This window comes from Panthera uncia (assembly GCF_023721935.1).
Source record: "Panthera uncia isolate 11264 chromosome C1 unlocalized genomic scaffold, Puncia_PCG_1.0 HiC_scaffold_3, whole genome shotgun sequence".
Taxonomy (NCBI): Eukaryota; Metazoa; Chordata; class Mammalia; order Carnivora; family Felidae; genus Panthera; species Panthera uncia.
Genome location: NW_026057584.1, coordinates 101,610,078 through 101,633,591, shown reverse-complemented (window position 1 = coordinate 101,633,591; position 23,514 = coordinate 101,610,078). Strand labels below are relative to the sequence as shown.

At 36.3% G+C, this 23,514-nt stretch overlaps 1 protein-coding gene across 4 annotated transcripts in view; it reads right to left on the bottom strand.

The window, feature by feature from the left end:
* The window catches only part of EPB41L5 (erythrocyte membrane protein band 4.1 like 5), a 140,498-nt gene that overhangs the window by 53,947 nt on the left and 63,037 nt on the right, over positions 1–23,514 (bottom strand). For 3 of the 4 annotated variants that reach the window (XM_049616217.1, XM_049616215.1, XM_049616216.1), the window contains exons 15-16: positions 17,770–17,812; positions 17,209–17,324 (exon numbers count right to left, since the gene is read on the bottom strand). In XM_049616217.1, the coding sequence (XP_049472174.1) occupies positions 17,209–17,324; positions 17,770–17,812 (159 nt within the window). Of the gene's footprint in view, positions 1–8,257; positions 13,731–17,208; positions 17,325–17,769; positions 17,813–23,514 lie in introns of those variants that run through there. The other variant, XM_049616219.1, reaches the window with a different exon arrangement.

The window sequence follows — 23,514 nt, the reverse complement described above, 5'->3', positions numbered from 1 at the left end:
GAAACAAAAATAAGGAACTGGGGAGGCAAAGAACCCAGATACAGACTAAAATTAGAGTATCAGTATGAATTTGTGATTTAAACATACCTATTTTTTTCACTCTGTCCACTAAGTCTAGAAGCAATGACATTTACAGGAGCAGTGAACATAATCTAATGCCCAGATCTTGATTGCTAAATACCATTTTAACTAAAAGGATTCCAGGCTCTTAAAAAATGGCTGCCTTCAGGGCTAAGGCAAGGAAAGTACAAGATGAGTGTGGACCCTCTTATACCAAAAACTAAAAAAAGTTCTCAGAAAGTGAAGGGGACATAGTAAGTGGTAAGGGACATAGTTTGACAGGTTTTCATTGGCCAGATTTGGGACAGGTTGACTATCAAAGGAATACCACGAACTATATAACACACTGAATGAAAGAATCCACAAATCCATGTATAAATAGATAAGAAAAAGTTCTTTTTGTAGAACACCAACTGACCAACTAACTAGTGTAGAGAATGATAGTTAGCAAATCACCATTTTGCAACAATAACTAATTTTCACCATTAGGTGGAAGTTTGCTGGAAGAATATTTGCACAAAGTATTTGATAATTTTTTAACTACAAAAAAATATGGTGGAAAAGTCTGATAAACAATACCTAAACCAAGTAATATGAAATCAACACTACCAGTAATGGACAAAGTAGCGTCAAGTACCCTCTGATGTAATCTGCTACAGATATATCGCGTCTATATAGATACATCACATTTTTATTGACGAAAGTGCATAAACTGAATTGAATCATGAAGAAATGATCAATTAAATCCCAAATAGGGACAGTCTGTGAAACAATGGATGCATACTATTTAAAAATACAAATGTTGTGAAAGATAAAGACAGGCTGAAGAACTGTTGCAGATTAAGACACTCGAAACAAAATGTAAATGTGTGGTTCTGAACTGGATCATAGAAGGCTCTATAAAACACAGAGTTAGGACAATCAGGAAACTTGACCATGGACAGCATATATTTGGTAATAGTAGTATACTATGTTTGACTCCCTGAATGGACGTGGTAACTGCCTCGGAGACATGTAGAGAATGTTATTGCTCATCCCTCTCTTACTCAAAATCCACCTTGGAATAAAATCCACATTACTTTCACCAGCATACCAGGCACTCCATTACTAGGTCTCTGCCTAGCACCCTCAGAACACTTACGGTAGAGCCGCTTCTTAATTAAGCTCCATCCACACTAGTTTTCTTTTCTACTCCTCAAAAATCAACTCAAAGGCCTCTGTGTTAGTTATGTCTGCCTGAGATACTCCTTCTTTGCATGACTGAGTCCTTATACCCACCACTCATCTCTCAACTTGGGTATCTCTTCAAAGGACTACCCCTCACCCTGAAGTCACTTACTGTGACATTACCTTAATTTCTTCACAGCATGTTACTATTTGAAATCATGGCATCTATTATCTGTATACTAATTATCAGTCTCTTAGTACTAGAATATATATGTCATGAGAGTAGGAACTTATGTCTTGGTCACTATTCCATTTCCAGAATGTAGAACCCAGTGCCTATACACAGTTGATACTTACCAACTAGTCACTAAATTACAGAATTACTAATTCTGATATGTACCCATTAGGGAGTCTACCATTTTAAGCATGATGAAAATCCTAATGAAACCTCATGTTAATTTAGGAGGTATTCAAAAAATACAACTTAAAATGCTTAGTATTGGGGAGGGAAAAAAAAAGCGCAGTAATTTTAGTGTAAAAACACTACCATCAGGTCAGGAGACCACAAAAACAATTTATTCCATTTATTCCCTCTAACTCTCAATACATTTCTTTTCAAAGTAAACAAAGTGGGGAGACAGGGGAAGAGAGGGAGAAAGAAGGAGTAGGGAGAAAGAAGGAGTAGGGAGAAAGGGGGAGGGGAGGAGCAAGAGAGTGCATGCAAGAGAGAGTAAGCACAGAATGTGCACAAGGAGAGGTATTAAAAAGAACCATCCACTGTAGCAGATACCACCAAGGGTTTCTATTCCAATCACTTTCTATCTCAAAACAAAGCCAAAAAAAAAAAAATTTATTAATTCTCATCTTCCGATAGAGCTGTGGCTGACACGTTCAAGTTATAAAGACTCTTTTTAAGCGTGAAAACTCATTTCCTTGCTATCACACCCTTGCATTTTAGAACAGACTGTGATGTATCTGAAGATCATTTGCGCCACATTTTTGTGTGCTGTTGCTATTGAAATTTTCATTAAGTAACATCAGATAAAATACCTCTCCTGACTGAGAAGTCTGCAAAAGCTACTTCAGGATTTATCTATTTTCTAGTAATTTGTTACACATCAATAGAAAATGAAACACCAATGAACCTAGCACATGGCTCTCAATAACTGCTTAAACAAACTTGATGCATCCACTCTTTTCTTCCCTAGGGAAGAATGTGTGCCATTTAAATGGAACATTCTTACTGTATCTTCATCCAAAAAGACTTATTTAACTTCCCCATTGAAACTTGCAAACAGATAAAGGATTACAATCTACAGGTAAGCAAGCCAAAAAAGAATTAAAAAAGCATAATTTCTAAAAGAATTCATCCCTGAGCACTCCATCTCATAAAGATGTGAACTACAAGATGTAATTACTGTTTACTTAATCTTTTTTACTTTGTCTCTCTGAAACAGAGAAATAACTAATTATTCTGCTACAGGAGCTGTTCACAAACGGACTTAACTGTCACTGGGCCTTGTTTTCATTCTATACAATCTGCCTCACATAGGTAGGGACACATATAATGTGCCACAAAATTAAAATAAAGTGTTGTTCTATAAAAAGACTAAATAAAGATACGGCTCTAGAAAAAAGGGGCACAAACAAAAGGAGACAGAATTTGAGATGCTACAGATAAAGAAAGGATTACTATGTCCAATTTTGAAAATGGGCAAAGAATGTGAATAGATATTTCTCCAAAAAGGATATGCAAATTTCCAATAAGCATATAAAAAATACCCAACATCATTAGCCCCCCAAAAATGCAACTCAATGTCACAATGAGCTACACCCTCCAACCAAGATGACTATAATGAAAAAGGCAACAAAATTGCTGGTAGAAATGTAAAATGGTGCAGCTACTTTGGAAAACAATTTGGGCAGCTCCTCAAGATGTTAAATACAGTTAATATGACCCAGCAATTCCACTCCTAGCTATATACCCAAAAGAACTGAAAACACATGTTCATTAAAAAACAAAAAATCTGTTCCTGAATTTTGAGAGCAGTATGGACAATCACCAAAAAGTGTCCATCAACTGATGAATAAAAGATTATGTAGCATACAAGGGAATATACCAAACCATTGAAAGAAATCAAATACAAATGCTATAACATGGATAAAACTTTTTTTTTTTTTTTTAAGTAAGCTCTACACTCAACATGGGGCTTGAACTCACAACCCTGAGATCAAGAGCTGCATGCTCTACCTACCAATACAGGTGGCCCCAACACAGATAAATCTTAAAAACACTGTGCTAAGTGAAATAAGTCAGACAAAAAAGTCACATGTTATATGATTCTATTTATGAGACATTTCCAGAACTAGCAAAATTTATGGAGACAGATTAGTGTTTGCTAGGGCTTGGTGGGGAGGGGAAAATAGGCATTAAGCGCTAATGGGGAAGGGTTTCTTTGGGGGATAATGAAATGTCTGGAATTATAGTGGTGATAGTTGTACACCTTTGTGAATATATTAAAAACCAGTGGATTATATACCCAAAAAGTTTTTAAAAATGTAGTTAGACATTACATTTTTAATCTGTGACTTTTGGCAATGTCCTAGCACACATCCATTTCTCAAGAATGTACAAAGAAATATATATGACATTATCTCTTCTATCCATCTTCTTTTTCATGGACACTTACCTGAAGCAGTCTGTCCTGTTTCCCACCACATATGGGGGCATTTTAATTTGTTTTAAGTTATTTATAGTAGGTGCTAACAAAAAAAAAAAAGAAGAAAGAAAAAAAAGAAAAGTCTCCCTTATACCTACTAAATTGCTTTGAAAATTCAGTTTATCTTTCCAGCTTCATTTTCTGTACACTTACAAATATATACATGGTTTGATTTTTATAAAAATGAAAACATACCTGAGACACTTCACTGGAGTTTGTTACTGAACAATGGATGACTGACACACTCAATAACCACGTACATGGAGACTTTTCCTCATTCTTTATCAATTACATAGTATGGATGTAGCATACTTTAGTTATCTAATCTTCCACCAATTGACAATCATTTTTCACACTGCCTCTTTAGAAAGTTACTCCTATGACACTCCTTTTGACTCTCCACAATCTAGCCCCACCAAGCTTTACAATGTATGGAGTCAGTGCAGTGGGTATCATTCTGGTCTCTAAGACCAAGCTGACTTTGAACCCCAGCCTATCCATGTACTAGCAATGTAACTTTGGAGCAATGTCAGCTATCATTATCATACCTCCCCATGAATTCTGTACTCATACCCAAATGCCACTCATAATTCCTCAACTATTCCTTTTACTCTGCTGTTAAAATTTTCTTCTGCTATGGCTGTTAGTCTATAATGATTAATTCATCCTTGGATGCCTTGGTGACTCACGTCAGTTAAGTGTCCAACTTCGGAGATACAAGCACCCTTTGTAACGGCATTATTGATCCAAGATACACAAGTAGCCCAAATGTCCATCAATTGATGAACGGATAAAGAAGATGTGAGACACACACACACACACACACACACACACACACATATATATATACACACACAATGGAATATTACTCAGCCATAAAAAGAATGAAATCCTGCCATTTGCAACGACAGAGAGTATAATGCTAAGCAAAATAAGTCAGAGAAAGACAAATACCATTTCACTAATATGTAGAATTTAAGAAACAAAACAAATAAGCAAAGGGGAAAAAGAGATGCAAACCAAGAAACGGACTCTTAACTACAGAGAACAAACTGATGGTTACCAGAGAGGAGCTGGGTGGGGAGATGGGTAAAAGAGATGGGGATTAAAGAGTATATTTATAAAGATGAGCACCAGATGATGTGTATGGAAGTGCTGAAGCACTATACTGTACACCTGAAACTAATATAACATTGTATGTTGACTAACTGGAATTAAAATAAAAACTTAAAAAAAAAAAAAAAAGAAAGAAACAAGATGGGAGCAGTGGAGATGGTGACAAGTAAGGGATTCTGTATCTATTCTGAAGAAAGAACAGACCTCACTGACTGATGAGTAGAAACAAAGCAGAGTCAAGAGAATTATTAGGGGCCCTGATATAAGTCAGTGCTTCTCAAACTTTAGTATGCAAAAGAATCTCCAGGAGAGCATATTAAAATGGAATTGTCAGGTCTTATCTCTGGTTTCTGATTTAGTAGTTCTGGTGTGAAGCCTGAAACACACCGGCCCACCAACAGAAAAACCAGAACTGCCAATTAGTAAGCTAGGAAAAACAGCAGAGACAAGAAAAATTGAACGAGGAGTTCAATTTTGAACATATTAAATTTGAGATGTCCCAATATCACCTCTGTGGTATTTTCCCCCGGAACCCATAGACTCAATCTAATCATAGAAAAACATCACATACACTCAAATTGGAGGACCATCCTACAAGGTATCTGAGCAGTAATCTTCAAAAGGTCATCAAAGCCTGAAGATCATAGATGGAAGGGGGCCAGATAAGATCCTGGAACATTTGTGGAAAGACTGGTGAAATCTGAATAAAGTACACAGTTTAGTTAGAACTGTACCAATGTTAATTCCTTTCTTTGATAATCATCCCATTGTACCATGGCTATGTAGGATGTTAACATTCAGTAAAACTAATGAGGGAGGGTATGAGAGCTCTCTGCAAGATCTTTGAACTTCCTGTAAGCCTAAAATTATTTTGAAATAAAAAGTTTTTTAAAATTAAGATACCTATATTAGATATCTAAGTAGCAATGGCATACAGGCAGTTGGATATGAGAGTCTGGAAACAAAGCAGTCCAGGCTGATGATATAAAATGGGAAATTACTAATGTATAAATGGCACCTAAAACCATAACACTAGTTGAGATTACCAAGGAAATGAGTTATTGCAGAAAAGGTCCTAAACAATCTTTAGGGGATTAGGGAAATAAGGAGAAACTAAAAGAGGGTCTAAAAATGATGGCTAGTGGGGCGCCTGGGTGGCTCAGTCGGTTAAGCATCTGACTTCAGCTCAGGTCATGATCTCACAGTCTGTTGAGTTTGAGCCCTGTGTCGGACTCTGTGCTGACAGCTCAGAGCCTGGAGCCTGCTTCAGATTCTGTGTCTCCCTCTCTCTCTGCCCCTCCCCTGCTCATACTGTCTCAAAAATAAATAAAATTAAAAAAAAAAGGGGGGGGGTAGGGCGCCTGGGTGGTTCAGTCGGTTGAGCGTCTGACTTCAGCTCAGGTCATGATCTCACAGTCCGTGAGTTCGAGCCCCGCGTTGGGCTCTGTGCTGACGGCTCAGGGCCTGGAGCCTGCTTCGGATTCTGTGTCTCCCTCTCTCTCTGCCCCTCCCCCACTCGTGATCTGTCTCTCTGTCAAAAATAAACAAACATTAAAAAAAAATTTTTTTTAACAAAAATGATGGCTAGTGAGGTAGATGACGAGAGATAAGCTCTGTGAAGGAAGCATTTCATGAAGAAGGAAATGAGCAACTGTCATGAATGCTAACTTGACTGAAGATTAATGCAGAATGAGAAATGTGGTCATTGTGAACTAACAAAAACTCTTCTGGTGGAGTGGTAGCAGAACACTACTAGCCCGTACAGAATCTTTATGTGGATTTAAACAATGTCCCTCCCAAAGACACTTTACTTGCATCTCTTACAAAACTGTCATAGAATATGCTTTTATTAGAACAAGAAATTTAGTGCCACCTGCTGGAAAACCACTGTCACAAATATGTGATCACTGTCCTCTCGAATGTGGCACCCTTGTTCAGGACACGACCTGCACAATCATACACAGCAGCTTAGTTGGCAAAGTCTGGTTAGAATGGGTTCAAAATAGAATGAGGAGGGGAAACCATACAGACAATTCTTTCATGGCAAGGAGTTTTGCTGTAAGTGAAACAAGGAAATGCAGGAATAGCCAAAAGGGGAAGGTGGATTCAAGGGAGGATTTCTTTTTTTAATAATATTAGAGATCATATGGTGTTTCTGTGCTGATGAGAATATTCCAGTAGAGAGGGGAAAAATGATGCTATAGCACAAGAGAGCATTGCTGAAATGATGTTCTTGAGTAGCTAAGAGTCAAGATCTAGAAGACAAGTGAAGAGGTAGGCCTTAAATAAGAGAATGGATAGTTCACCGAGACGAACAACAGGAATAGCAGAGTATATATGACCAATTGGAAAAAAGTGGACTGATAAGGTGGCGGGAGTGTACAGATCTCTTCTGCTTGCTTATTTTCTCCAGAACGTAGGAAGCAAGGTCATTAACTGACAGTGAGGAGTGAGAGCTGAGGAGGTGGTGGAAGTTTGAAAGAAGAGAAATTACTGCCAGCACAATGTGACAATGAATAGATTAAGAAAGAAAATGTGACAGGATTTCAGGCAGCATCTAAAGACCCATTTGAGCTCAGTGGCCAAAATTTAAAGAGAGACCATTCAACGATATTGCATTCCATATTCTCCATCTACATGTACAGTGGACAGAGTGGATCTAGCCAGGATTGAACCAGATGTGCTCAACAGGGGAAGATATCTGAGGGTACATACAAAAGAGTGACTATAAGTGACTGCATATGAGGAAGATGAGGAAGTGAGGAACAAGGAGGTGCTCTGGTAGGTACTCAACAAGTAACGAGGTGAACTTAAAATGGAGATATCAATACAAGCCTCCCCAGTCTTCAACTTAAACATTTGCAGTGATTGGCCCAGGGTTCCTTACCAAATTGAAACTCCTTCGCACCAAGATTCAACATCTTTCCAAGACACAAGTACTTTTAACTACTATCACTCCAGTTTATCTGTTAAGTTCCACTTAAAGTGATAAACTGGACATTCTACTCAAATCTCCACAAGTCTTTCTAAAGACTTCCAAACGTTTTGATGCTGGTGTTCCCAGAAAGAATTAATGTAAGTTGTTAAACATAGTTCATTCTTTCTTTTTAAAAAAAAAAAAAATTCTTTTTTCTTTTTAATGTTTGTTTTTGAGAGAGAGAGAGAGAGAGAGAGAGAGAGAGAGCGCAAGCGCGTGCACATAAGCAAGGAAGGGGCAGAGAGAGAGAGAGGGAGACACAGAATCTGAAGCAGGCTCCAGGCTCTAAGCTGTCAGCACAGAGCCCGACATGGGGCTCGAACTCACAAACCGTGAGATCATGACCTGAGCCGAAGTCAGACACTCAACCAACTGAGCCACCCAGGTGCCCCAAAACATAGTTCTTAATCTCCACCAAACTCCTAGAGAGTTTATAATTAAATAATCCCTGAAGCTAATTAGCTGGGCTACAAACATAGCTCTGTTATAGGAAATTCTTCTGAGTAATGGTACATATGTGGCATTGTACATCCTGGGATGTTTTCCGTAATTTCTCTGGATAGTCTTCCAACCAGTTCCACAAGACAAGTCAGGCCATCAACTGTCTTCCTGTTATCATCTCTTACTTTTCATTTTCTTTTACTCCACCCATTCCTAATAATTGAAAATATTTTTTCACTTAATATTAACAATAATCAGTCATAAGTCAATACACCAGACCTTTATTAAGGAATCTGCAACTTCCCACAAATCCTAACCATACACTAGTATAGCTCACTTCTTCTTTATTAAAATTACTCAAAAACAAAACAAATGGGAATTCCTTCAAGAACAAAAAATAAGATCTGCAGCTGTTAAACCTGCTTTTAAGAGGAGGAGGTATAGGTTTATTACACCACCAAGGGAGTCTTCAGTCACACTCCTGGAGAATGTTGTTCTCCAAGTCAGATAGCTCTCCTCCATGCCAATATAAACAAAACGTTGGCCAGGTGTCAGGAACAAAATGTAAAAAGTTCACTTGAGCACCATCACCTAAAATGAAGGCCACAGCTTGCTGTTAGGAACACAAAAGCTTAGGTAATTATCTAATAATAAAAAATTGTGAGAACAATTCCTTCAGGAAAAACAGGAACACTTGCTTTTCTACTTCAGTATAAAAATTAAAAAATGTATCATTAAAAAAGCCACAGAATTTTTTTTTCCTTTCACCAACTTCTTTTGAAATTTCTCCTCTTCACTAATTCTCTAAAAAGGCTAATATTACAGTACTCCCCACCAACCCAAAATGCTCAAAGCAGCTCAAATGTATTACACATTAGCCAGAATTAAAGAAGTGAAGTTATATAACACATATTCCAGTGAAAGTGACATGCTTCTTACCCTAGTATTTCTATCACCAAAGTTCATGTCCAGTGGGTGAAACAAAATTCTCACAATGGATTTCACATGACTAAAGTAAAAAGATAATTTATAAGAAAAGAGCATGAGAAAATTTTATGTTCTTCAAAAAAGGGAGCTGAGAAAAAATATTATAGGATTCATATTAACAAGAAAGGATTTGACAAATAACATTTTATACTGAGACAGAAGCCCACAAGAGAGACAGCAGAAAGAGGCACAGACAGAGGTTTCCCCATCCTAAAAGGATCTTCAAATTCTATCTCTAGCAAATTCTATCACATGCAAGCACTGACCATTCTGGAAGCCAGGTATAACTGATGATGTGGTATAATTTACATTAAAATATAGGAAGGAAGTAGGTGGTGGTAAAGAGACTAATACAAGAGGATTTTACTTTTGCAAATCCATGACAAACCCTATATACCAAAGATATAAAATAAATGCAACTTGATATTAATATTTTCAGACCCAATATTTAAAGCCTAACACATAAAAAATAACAGCCTTTCAAGCAATGAACTATGGTTTCAAAATGAAGCGTATGCCCCAACCAAAACAGTTAAAGCGCTGTTTCAAATGATTACTGCTTTCACCATCAGAACCTGCTGCACTAATATGGAAAACCATCCCCCTACTTTGTCAGTTTACGTCTATGAATACATATGGAAATAAAGGGATCAAAGATGAGGATTAGTCTTCTTATTCCTGTAAAGCCTGTCATCACAATACTCCTCTTCCTCCTGAAACTCAAGACACCATAATCGTCCATTATTTCCACCACCCCTTCATCTATTTTCCTGTTTTAGCAAGATGGAAAGATGAAATGCATGACATCAGGACACATAAAAGTGATAAAACAAGACTACTAATCAAAATAATCATTAGCATATCAACCAAATAAGTATGTAAAAATCTAGTGAAACTAACTACCGTAATCAAGGTCCAGTTCGTTGTTTATCCCATGAAACAAGTTATCTGCGTGTCCTCCATTCAGAAGACATTTCAGTTTTTTATCTTGATGTTTACAAAGCATCTTTTACATCTTGGACAATTTTAACAATAAAGATTCACCCAAGTGTTATAAACAACATTTCCTGGGTCAGCACTTTAAACAACTTAAAATCCACCTAAAAAGGATCTGAATTATACTGACATTACAGTATTAGAATGTTTGTATACTAGTTGCTTTTTAAAATATAGGCATATACACAACAGGACAAATATTAAGTTTCTGTTTTTCTCTATATACCCATTTAAAAGTACAGTGTATCTGTGACTACCCTATCAAGGTCAAAAGGGTTAGACTACACTCAGAGACAGGTAAAAGCCTTTAATAATCACAAGATCTTCTATTTTCATGTGTGAAAGTATGAAGATCACTAGCTTTGCTGTGTTTCTGTAAGTTTCTGTTTATAAAAGTGCAGTTGAAACATAGCCAACCTAATTCAAGATGTTAAAACTATGTTAAATAAAATTAGCCCAAGCAATGAAGTTGAATCACATGGTCCCAGAGCTCTGTGTGGTTGGCTCCTTCTGATCAAAAGGATAGTGACCAACTAAGGTACTTCTAGAGGATATTAGTTCCCTAATCTAGAATGTATGATCACTAACCCTTAAGGCATAATAAAATGCAAAATATAAATAAGTTGGTGACAATTTATTTAGAATGAATGACTGTAAATTCTTCATAGCTATGGAAACGTGGATCTTGAAATTACCAGTAACACGAATTTTCACAATATTTGATATGAAATCCTGGATCATATAGAAACTTATAATAGACAAATTTAATTCTACTACCACCCAGTCTTAGTCCTTTACTTTCCCCACCCCCTCCCCTCTAATCCAGTTTCTATTATCCAGGACTTTATAAATGAACTATTATATTAGGTTTTCAAAGAAAATATAACCATGATGTGATTCTTCCATCACTTAAATGTAACATTACTGATTAACTCAAATTCTATAGAAATGACCACTTTCAATGCAAACTGAAGACCTTACTCTTCTATTATTACAATCCTTCCCTTAATTCCCAAAGTTAAGATTCTGCTAAGGTATATTTGAAGTACGAAAAGTCAAACCTTGGGATTTACTAAAAGACCTAAAAACCTTTATTATTATTATTTCTTTGGTTTCTATACACTCCTTTGGTTTCTATTATAGAGATAGGAAGTTCTTGGGGTGCCTGGGTGGCTCAGTCGGTTAAGCATTTGACTTCAGCTCAGGTCATGATCTCACAGTTCATGAGTTCAAGCCCCGCATCGGGCTCTGTGCCGACAGCTCGGAGCCTGGAACCTGCTTCAGATTGTCTCCCTCCCTGTCTCCCTCCCTCCCTCCCTCTCCCTCTCTCTCTGCCCTTCCTCCACTCATGCTCACTCACGCGCTCTCTCAAAAATAATAAACATTAAAAACAAATTAAAAAAAAAACTTTTAAAGAAATAGGAAGTTCTTAATCATAGTCACATCCATGAAATCTTCTCCTGAATGACACAAACCAAAGTTTTTGTGCTTAAAATGTTAATTCAAATTCCCTGTTTTAAAGAAAAAAATTACCATCAACAATACCTAACAATTATAATCTGAGCCATGTAAAGTCTAAAACAACTATGAGGAACATACATTAGTGGTCATTTTTAAGCATGTTTTATGATGATAGAATTAGGGAGGGAGCTAGGCTATTTAAGATATGGATCTGTTCCTATTTACAGGTTTACAGGATGTGCTAAAGAATACTTTGAACTTCTGTCTCCTTAAAATCATTGATAAACTCACAGGCTGAAACTTGCTTTTATAAATCTCATTCCTAGGTCTTACTTTATTTTGCTTACTTATATTTCCTATTGACAAGTTGTATGCTATTTGCAACCAACAGTCCAATAATAACACCCTCTGAAACCTTTGTCTTTGTCTAGCAGAGAGAGATAAGACTGACGTTGGAGGTAAATGGATGGTATATGGGTTAGGTTGTTTATAATAAAGCTTCATTATCTTGAAGTATTATGAATTCTCAGACTATAAAATATCTTCAAACTATTATATACATAGTTTTAAGGTTTGGAAATTGTTAAAATTTCTAAAAAACTATAGGAAGGCAAAAGAAATGCTTCTCTTACATCAATTTCCATTACATTAGAAATGTACTTTTTTTCATGTAACCTGCCTCTATGAATTAAATCAAAGAGCTTGGATAATTACATTCAGAGTTCATGAAGGACAAAAAATAGTAATATATCCAATCCATTTGAAAGTGGTATGGTTTTGGCCTTAGAATTTTATTTTAAGGCCAGATTATGAGGCTGCTGCAAACCTGGGAAATCTATCAGATGCATAAGATGAAAAAAGAAGAGAGGAATATGAAAAGACAAAAGTGGATACATTTTCCATTTTGTACAACCATTCAGCAGTAACGTAACAAAATTCAGTTAACCACTGGTTAACTAGTTAATCATACAAAAGTAAACATTCAGATTTCTCTCTCTCTACATGAATCACATCATTAATGTGACTTCTAGACATTTTGGTAAATTAAAATTCTTGCGTTTGTAAAAACTAAAAGTGCTTTTAATTATAAATTACATTAATTACAATTACAGAATCTTAGGCACTTAACTGAAATTAAGGCATGGGTCACTGTAGGCGTATTAAAAATGGTATAGAAAAGCAGTTCTATCAAAGTATCACCAAAGACTGAAACAGGGTGCCTGGATATGCTTCCTTCTCAGTGTACGATTACTTTGTCTGATTCTTTTAACTGCAATCTATTTGGATGGCTTGGGTAGGATGATAATAGGCAGCTTTTACACAAACCTTCTCCTGAGACATCTTCTGAGTGATGCATTAACATGTTAAAATCATGAAAAATCTTTCCAAAATTACAATGATATACATACCCTTTCAACACAAAAGCATTTGTCATTATCACTGATGGCATACAGCTTAACATCATTTCCCTTTCACAGAATTATTCAATTACAACCAACACTACGACTAGTGACTCAATATAACTTCTCCCAAATTCTCCTAATGTGACCAATCCTCTGTGTAGAAAAAATGTATACCATCAATTTGCATGACAAAGAGTTCCAGTATCTAATAGGCTTAACACTTATATCTCAGTCATGGCTGCCTGGCCAGGAAAATGAACATCATGATGGACTCCTGCATTCTTCACATTGTGCTCATGGACAAAGTCAGTGTAGTTTCTATGTGCAGGCTGGGGTGGGGACAAGGCCCTTGTGTTCCACTGGTTTCCACCACGTTGACAGCAGTCACTGGCAGCAGAGAGCCTGGATGGTTGGGGAGTGGGAGGGGAGCACAGTTAGTCTACAGGAATAGGAGAAAATGAATGTGTAAGAGGTAACAAAGGAGAAAGGCAGTGTGACCAGCATGCACCACTGTTATGAGTAGTTATTGACATCTACTCCATGCAATGACATTCAAGAATAAAGGGAGGGGGGAGGACAGAATCAACAGTTATATGTAGTAGAAAAGCTCAATATGGAAATATCAATAAGTAATCAGAGTCAGTTAAGTGAATTAAATAGAGGAAATTTCACCAAGAGCAAAACACTCTATCTGTCCCTGATGCTGGTATCAAAATCAAAGGTAGAAATGTTGTTTGAAGTTCTAATAAAAAGGAAAAAAATATTTATAACTGACTTCACTCAGATATTTAAAAGGACAATTTGGGGTGCCTGGGTGGGTCAGTTAAGCGCCCAACCCTTGATTTCGGCTCAGGTCATGATCTCACAGTTCATGAGATGGAGTCCCATGTTTTGCTCCGCACTGACAACGAGGAGCCTGCTTGGGGCTCTGTCTCCCTTTCTCTCTGCCCCTTCCCTGGCTCATGCTCACACACTCTCCTCCCCCCCGCCAAATAAATAAATAAACATTTAAAAAAATCATAAAATACAAGGACAGTTCTAAATTACGGATAAAGGCACACATAGAAAAGGGCAACTGTGAGAATTATTCCCCAAATTAAGGGATTTCACAAAACTGAAACCCAGGAAACAAAATTCCACAACTACCTTCAGAGGCCATGTAATTTTACATCAATGTTTCCAATTAACAATGGAGAATTGCTATTCCTTCTATAATCAAAGTTCACAGGACCTCAGAATAAAATTCAACAGGTACAGATAATGTGATGAGACTATAAAGCCCCTCCAAGGAACAGTTTAGTAAGTATATTAAGAAACCTTTTATCACACAGTGCTATAGAATAGACCTGCAGAACTATGAGAATGAAGCATGCATACAAGCAGTTCCTGGTTAGAAATAACCAGAGTCCTCCAGTAGAAAGAAAACATTTGTCACGGTTCAGAAGATCAAGGTTTTTCAACACAGCAATAAGGGCAGCACATATTTAAGACAATTACAAAGAAAAAAAAATCATCCCAATTATAAAAGAGGTCTAAAACTAGACTTTTAAATACGACACTTTTCTAACTCAATTGAAACATGAATCTTCACCTTTCTTTCCTTAGGGAAATTGAAAAGAAATTAGCTAAAAGGATTTTAGAATAAATTTGAACTTTTTTTTTTTTTACAATAAAATCATCTTTTCTTCAACCGATATACAATTTGTTCATCAAATCTATCCCATAAAATTCATGACCCTCAACACACAGACTCTGAAAACTTAGGACATTAAATTAGGTTTATGTTTTCCCCAATATAGGCAAGATTTCGCAAATATTATTCGATTTTGTTTTTGTTGTTTATAAATGGTTTAATGGGTTTAAAATACATAAACTGTTTCTCAAAAGGTGATACTGTAAATAATCAAGACTCTAAATATCTACATTACCGGTTATCAAATCATTTACTGAAATAATGGTGCCATTTAGAACATACTAGCAAGAGAAAGCTAAAGAACTGAATGTGAAGTAGGTTTAGATTAAAATGGTTAAAATTTATCTACCTGATTATAGTCTATTATTCTGCCCAATTGTTCAAATCTAGGGAGCATTTCCAAATTTTATTAACTTATCACTTTCTAAAGGAGGACTGTTTTATATTCACTTAAAAGCATTAATAACAAGCAAAGCATGCAGAAACAAAAAGTGAAATAGAAAATGCACTTTAAATTCAGGCTGGGGAATCCATTAGCTCCAAAACAGATCAGTTGTATATTCAGTTCCACGCCACTGCTGACATACACTGAGACTCATTAGGTTTTCAGGATCATCATTTTACTCCATTTCAGCAAAGGAGGTCTCAGCACAAGTAAATGAAGGAAGGACACATAGCTCCAAATTTTTCATTTCCCTTGAAATTCAATACTCTCAGATTCAGTATTGTCTATTTCTAAAAGTTGTATCAAAGGAACTTAGGGCCTAATGAATCAAATTAAACAGATTTAAATATGTGCCCAGGAAAATCAGAAAACTCAATAAAGATTTAGTGTCATAATATAGTATGAAAAAAAAAAAAAAAAACACCAGAAAACAAAAAACCAGACTCTCATTCCACATTAGTATAAAAGGTAAGCATGTATTAAGGCAGTTCTTTTATAGTTGAAGTCTCAGTACTGGTTTCCTTGCCAACAGACTTGGTGTTAATATCAAGGCAATAAAACATAGCTGCTTACTGGAGCTGTGTGTTCAGTAAGAAAGTGAAGAACTGTTTCTAATGGCTTAAAAAAATAAAAACTAAAATCTGATATTTAGAAGCCTCACTGTTTATACTTGAAGTGTGTGTCCACATGCACACACATACACAACGTTCTCCTACCACACTCTCAGGTAAAAGGAAAAGGGGGGAAAAAGGGGGGGGGGATTCCCTCAATCTCAGAAAGTAATCAAATTATTTGGAACTGAGGTAAAAATATGCCCAACCATGAAGAGCAAAGCACCTTGCAAGTTAGTTAAGCCAAAATAACAGTGAAAAACAATTACATAGCAAAGACTGAAAATAATCACCAACCACTGTTGACCCACCACCATGAAGGAAGAACTGGTTGCACAGAAAGCTGACCAAAACCTTGAGATCACCACAGAAACTCATTAGATTTCAGGTATAAATAAACTAAGAGCAAGAGAAAAAAAGAGAAAAATCCTATAAATTATCAAGGTTCATTTCACAGACATACAACTTGAACAGATGATGCAACCAACATGACCACTTAATCAAATAATTCCCTACGAACCCTCCAAGCCACATATATTTATTTGGGAAATAACGAACCCTACTGATTACAGTCCAATAAGCCACAAAGTATTCATATTTGTGTATGAATCTAAAAAAAGACCCTGGAAATCTAAGCAAATGAAAGATCTTCTCTGTCATCAGATTCTCTCTCCAATCCCCAAAATGGAGTATTTCATGCTTTATTAGATTAGAATCATGTTTCCCTTTTGGCTTTATCTTCAGTCTCTAATGAAAAAACTCATCCAAAACAGTAGCGTTATGTTGTGTGGAATAACATACAGCAAACACATTTTCTTTATGGATCCGGAAAAGGTTCTACTGGACTAGCACTGAAGTCATTTCAGAGAACCAGCCATCAGTCTCCCAATCATACTAACCAAAATAAGGAGAGCTGACCAATGTTTTTCAATGAAATAACTGCATTCCATTCTTCACTTATATCCCTTGTTTTCCCAATTCCATTCTGACTGTTCAATAATATGTTTCTGTTCAGCTTACAAATATGAATAATTTGCTTTCAATCATTTAACGTGTTCTAAGATTATGGGTTGGGAATTTAGAATACATTAAGCAAGTAACATTTTATTCCGGTTTAAGGAGTTAACAAACCATTTCCTGTCATGCTGGTCTGTTCCAGGATTCCTTGGAAGATTCTCTATCTCTGCCAGCACAGGACCAGAGGGAACAGAAGGAACCACAGGTAGAGTAGATTTCACAGCCCAAGCCTTTGGACAGAAATTATAAAAATCATCTATTTTACTTACATAAAAGACTTCGTCACCTATAAACAGAACATTAAAATGGAATACTATCTACATATTGAACAAATAAACTGTAAACAAATGCTTGAATGTTATAGACTACCTTAGAGATAACAATAATCTATCAAAAAGATCTATCTCTAAAAGAGATAAATAATAATCTATCAGTGTCTTATTCATTTTATAGGATTTACAGGAACAGAAAATGTTCTATAGGATACCTGTCCCATTTATAACATCATAGATAATAAAATAACAAAGGGTTTCATTTTTGAGCCACTTTACAGATAAGAAAAACACACAAAACTTTCCTGAAGTTATACCACTATGAAAATTCAATTAATAATACCACTATATGTCATAATTAACTACAGTGTTCTAGTGCTTTAGAAGCTTAAGATGATCTTACCTGTTGGGAGCCATTACTCTGAGTTGAAACATTATTGTGAACACTGTAATGGGGAAAAACATCTATTAAAAAACCATATATAAAATTCTAGGGCTTCACACTGTAAGATAACACATACACTAATGAAAGTAGCTTTATTTTTAAAGGCATTGATTGTTTTGTTGCAAATAAAGAAAAAATTACTGTTGGTTCCAAAACTAAGAATGTAAGATGCTCAGAAAACATTTGCTCTCGTAGACAAACACTTGTTTTTCTACGATCTGCTCATTTGAGATTTGTATATACCTGTATTTTAACTGTGCTTTAAATGTGTAGTTCACTACTAATCTTATTCATTGGACAGGATCTGTCAAAGATAGCAAAATGAAGAGCAGCACAAATGATTCCTTAAATTCAAGGCATTAAGCACAAATATCCACATAAACTTATCTGTGCCACTTCTTTTGTATATTCACACCCTCTCACAAGATCTTCCAGTGTCATCAACAGCTCAGCATTGTATAACCCAAAAGACCTTAGTACAAACTTAAAATTAGAAACCTTTCTGTATACTTTCTGCTCCAAATAACTTATAAATGTGTCTTTAAATTTTTAGCTTAGGCTGTACTCATTTCCCTGCTCCATCCCTTCCCCCCCAAAAGCACTTAAAAACCCCAATCTTGGGGTGCCTGGGTGGCTCAGCTGGTTAAGCGAGCAACTTTGGCTCAGGTCATGATCTCACAGTTCGTGAGATCAAAGCCCTGCATCAGGCTCTGTGCTGACAGCTCAGAGCCTAGAGCCTGCTTTAGATTCTGTGTCTCCATCTCTCTCTGCCCCTCCCCTGCTTGTCTGTCTCAAAAATAAATAAACATTAAAAAAAAATAATAATAAAAAAATAAAAACTCCAATCTATAACAAAATAAAAACAAACCTCAGAGCAACTTAAAAAAAATTCAATAAAATAACTCAAAAATGACATATTATCACAACAAAACGAGGGAAAAAAAAGAGTTTACTAACTTCACACTTTCTAACATCTAACATAAGCATACTTGCATCCTGAGGTAAAGAATTCAACTAAGGCAACTGAAAAATATATTCAAAATAATGTATGTATGTACGTATGTATGTATGTGTATACATATATATACACACACAAATACGTATATATGTGTGTATATACATTTACATACATACATGTGTGTATGTGTATATGTATATGTTTACATACAAATATACGCATAAAATTCCTTGAAAGTGAGAAAATAATCTACAGATTTAACAAGAGCACTATGTCCCAGGAAAATGAGATAGAGAGTTAAATGCATTCAACACATTATTATTAAAATACTGACTTTCAAGGATAAGGAAAGAATACTTAAGGTACCCCAAGAAAATTAAAAGGAAATCACTGCCAGTATCTGGCTGGCATAGACTTCTCCATAGCAACACTCAGTATCATACCCAGCCACAATGTCATTCTAGTAAAAGGAAACACGCAAAGCTTCTCAAACCAAACTCTTAATACAATATCTAAGAGCCTTTCTTAAAGGGGTGAGAAGAAAACAAAAACTAGCTGATGAAAGGCAACAAATTAAGAAAAGATCTCAAGAATGAAGAGCCCTTGCTAAAAGACTAGGTAATGAAAAGTGAATCCATTTTATAGCTAATCATTTTATTACCTACATCTCTATTACAAGTTGAGTCACTAGAACTTGCACTAGCACTGACTGGGTTCAAATTCAAGCCGTGCCACTACCACTAGCTAGTTCTGCTCTCTAAACTTAAGGTTCTTCATCTGCGTGAAACTGTTACAGGAGGATTAAATGCATTAATATTAGCAAAACACAAATAAAACTGACGAAAAAAAGCTTTAAGAAAAATACTAGTTAGTGTGTAACTGTTGTCAAGACAATCGTAAAGTATATACTTGTCAGGTACGATTTCTTTTGACTAATGCTACTGTTCCCAGAATACATTATGCTGGTTTAAGTAACCATAATCCCAAATATTATGAAATCTCATCCAACCTGCTTGGCTGGATGATCCCCTTGGTTACTCTTTGAAGCTTTTTCTTTAACTGAGAATAACTCCAGCAGGTGATGAATAAAGATGAATAATAACATTAAAAAAAGTACTTATAGTAAGTGATCTTAACTGGATCATAGATCCTGGTTTCTAAAAATTTGAAATGTAGAAAGCACTATCTTCTCATAATTACATTCTTTCACTCCCACTAATATAAAAGTGAAACACTTCTCATTACTGACCTTATCCCAGTTTCCCCTTTCAAAGGAACACCTACAATAACTGACCCCTTTTGCTCCTATACTCTGTATTCATCATTTCCTCCACCATTTTTTCTTTTCTTTTCTTTTCCATCTTCAAGATTCTGTCTGCTAAACCTGTACAAAAAGTACCAACCACTGCAATGTGGACTATCCTTTAAAATGTCACCTCTTCTTAGGATACTCTATATTAGTCAAGGCTCATGGGGAATAGTTAGGAGATAAAAGAGTACAAGGAAAACGACTGACATCAGCCAATTTAAAAACCTGTTACTCAAATAGGCACAGTACAAGGTCAAGAAGCTTTTTAGGTCAAATAGCTGTGCTTTTTCAAACAGTCCTGTTTTCCATGGTTCACTGGAGCAAAACTGTTCATGCAAACAGAACTACAAGGGCAAGAATGAAAGGGTATTCATGCCAGTCCAAACTGGTCTGGTCCTCTCAAGCCGTGTTATGTAGACTGGTAAATAACCTTCAGGAGAGCTGGGTCCCCCTCTACATTTAATTTCTAAAAGCTTATTACAAAAAATCATAAAAATAAAATATCGTTATTTAAGTATCCCATTTCTGGTGAAGTTTCCAGAGCCAAAAGCATTATTCAAGGAAAGAAAAGAAAATTTTGTCATTAAAGTTAAATTAATCTAAATTCTAGGAAAGAGATTATAAAGCTATACTCAAGTTTTGGGTCAGAAACGTGTGTTTCAAAAAATTTTTAAAGAAGGATAAATCCTTGCAAATAAAAACCTTAATTTCAACTACATATTATTGCTTGAATACTTTTACATTTCTGCTAAATTCACTAGGTTGTCATCTTTATTTTAAGCTCTAATATGCTGTACTAGCCTCTTTTTCAGGTTAAGACATGATTCATTAAACAAAAAACAAATAAAATAGTTTAAAAAGTATAGAATGCCTCTAACATTGCTCCATCATCTTTCTTAAAAGCATAGCTTATAAATTACAATGAAAATAAAAGTACAACTCACGAAAAGCAGAAAATTGTTTTTTACCTAATTAAAAATTCACAATAGAGAAAATCACTTACTTCCTCCTTACTCTATTCATTTATTTATACTTAACAACCTACTGACAGCTAAAGAAACATCAGAAGAATCCTTATTCAAGAAGCAGAGTGTTTTTATGGTGAATCAGTAATCAGCCTGACTCTAATGGCTTTCTAAGTGTGGAGGGAAGGGGAAAAACTGAATAGGACATCTCAAGGAGAGGCTGGCCATACTCAGCACCCCACAACAAATAATTTCTACTTCTGAAGAAGCTCTAGTCACACATCTGCCATATAAGAGTAGACAAGTTCAAAAGAGTTAATTAGATTTACAAGTACATCCTGAATCTGAGACACTCCAAGAGACTGGCACATAATAATAGTTGAAAAGCATTATATGAAACTATACACTGTAATATACACTATTAAAATTGAGTCATCAAAAGTAGGACTTCTAGAATGGTGGTTTGAGGACCCTTCCCGCCTGTGAAACAAACACTTTAGCTGGTGAAAATTATTAAAAAACAATCATTAAAAAGCATACATCAGTGAATAAACCATTTATTCAAGGAAATCTACTGAATCTCAGAGCTGAGTCTGGCATTTGAGCCACAATTTGCTCCCCTTCCCCATTCCCCCAAGTTCAATGTGGTGGAAGCTTTACTTCACGTGAGTGCAGCCAAGAAGACAGAGCTCTCTCCAGGCAATCCAGACTTTAAATCAGCTATTTTAAAGATGTTCAAGAACGAAAAAACCAAATCTAAAGAAGTAAGTTGGGAACACTGTCTCCATAAAAAGAAAATATCACTTGGGGCATCTGAGTGGCTCAGTCAGTTAAGTGTCTGACTTTGGCTCAGGTTATGATCTCATGGTTCATGAGTTCGAGCCCGTATTGGGCTGCTATCAGCACAGAGCCTGCTACAGATCCTCTGTCCTTCTCTCTCTGGCCCTACCCCACTCACATGTGCATGCTATCTCTCTCTCAAAAATAAATACACCTTAAAAAAAAAAATGAAAGTATTTCAAAATGTATAAAAAAAAGATAATACCATTAAACAGAGAATTTACACATAAGAATCAAACAGAAATTCTTGAGTTGAAATGTACAAGAACTGAAATTTAAAAATTCACTGAAAGAACACAACACCAGGTTTGAGCAGGTTGAAGAATCAATGACTTGAAGACAGGTCAACTGAGATGATCTAGTCTGAGTAACAGAAAGAAAAAGAATGAAGAAAAATGAACAGAGACTCCAGTACCTGTGGGACACCATCAAATGTAGCAACGTGCATGTGATGGGAGTCCCAGAAGAAGAGGAAAGGAACAAAAAGATAATCTGAAGACATAATCGCTGAGAACTTCCCAAATTTGATAAAAATAATATACCAGGGAAAAGCAACCAGAAGAGGGGTCCCTGGTGGCTCAGTTGGTTGAGCTTCCAATTCTTGATTTTGGCTCAGGTCATGATCTCATGATCATAGGACTGAGCCCCACAACAGGCTCCACGCTGGCTGTGAAGCCTGCTTAAGAGTCTCTCTCCCTAACCCTCTGACCCTCTCTCACTCATACACACATGCACTCTCTCTCTCCCTCAAAAAATAATAAAAAATAAAGTCAGACATTTAAAAAACAAAAGAAAAAAAGAGAGAGAAAAGCAACCAGAAGAGAACTGGACTGTCAATACTTGTATCAAACTTCAAAACAAAAAAATTACTAAAGGGCACATCCAGCGTGGCATGCTTTTGTGGGCCTTCAGTCGAGCAGACCCAGTGTGGTCGCTGAGCCCCGCTGCCTCCGATCACCTGCTGTAGACTTGGCTGCACCATGGAGCACCTTGACAAAGCAGCGCTAAATGCACTACAGCCGCCCGACTTCAGAAATTAAAGTTCAGGGGTGCCTGGGTGGCGCAGTTGGTTAAGTGACTGACTTCAGCTCAGGTCATGATCTCATGGTCCGTGAATTTGAGCCCCGCGTCAGGCTCTGTGCTGACAGCTCAGAGCCTGGAGCCTGCTTCAGATTCTGTGTCTCCCTCTCTCTCTCTCTCTCTCTGTTCCTCCTCTGCTTGTGCTCTATCTCTGTTTCTCAAAAATAAATAAATGTTAAAAAAAGAAAAAAAAAAAATAGAAAAAAATGAAAGTTCATTAGCATCTACCCTGAAGACGCTCCTGTTCTTCACAGCTTTAATGATCACTGTACCTCGTGGGTTGTATTTCACGACTAAATCTTATGCTTTTGAAGGTGCCTTTGGGATGTCCAATAAGGACAGCTATTTTTATGCTGCTATTGTTGCGGTGGTCATCATCCATGTGATGTTGGTCCTTTTGTTTATGTGGCCTGGAATGAAGGCTCACGACAGTGGCGAGAAGACAAACAGGATTAAATCGAATTATCACCTTTTGATAGCATTAAATTGATTTTTTTAAATGGTAAATGCGCCTGGGATATTGATGATTTCAATAAAGTTGAGGCCATGTT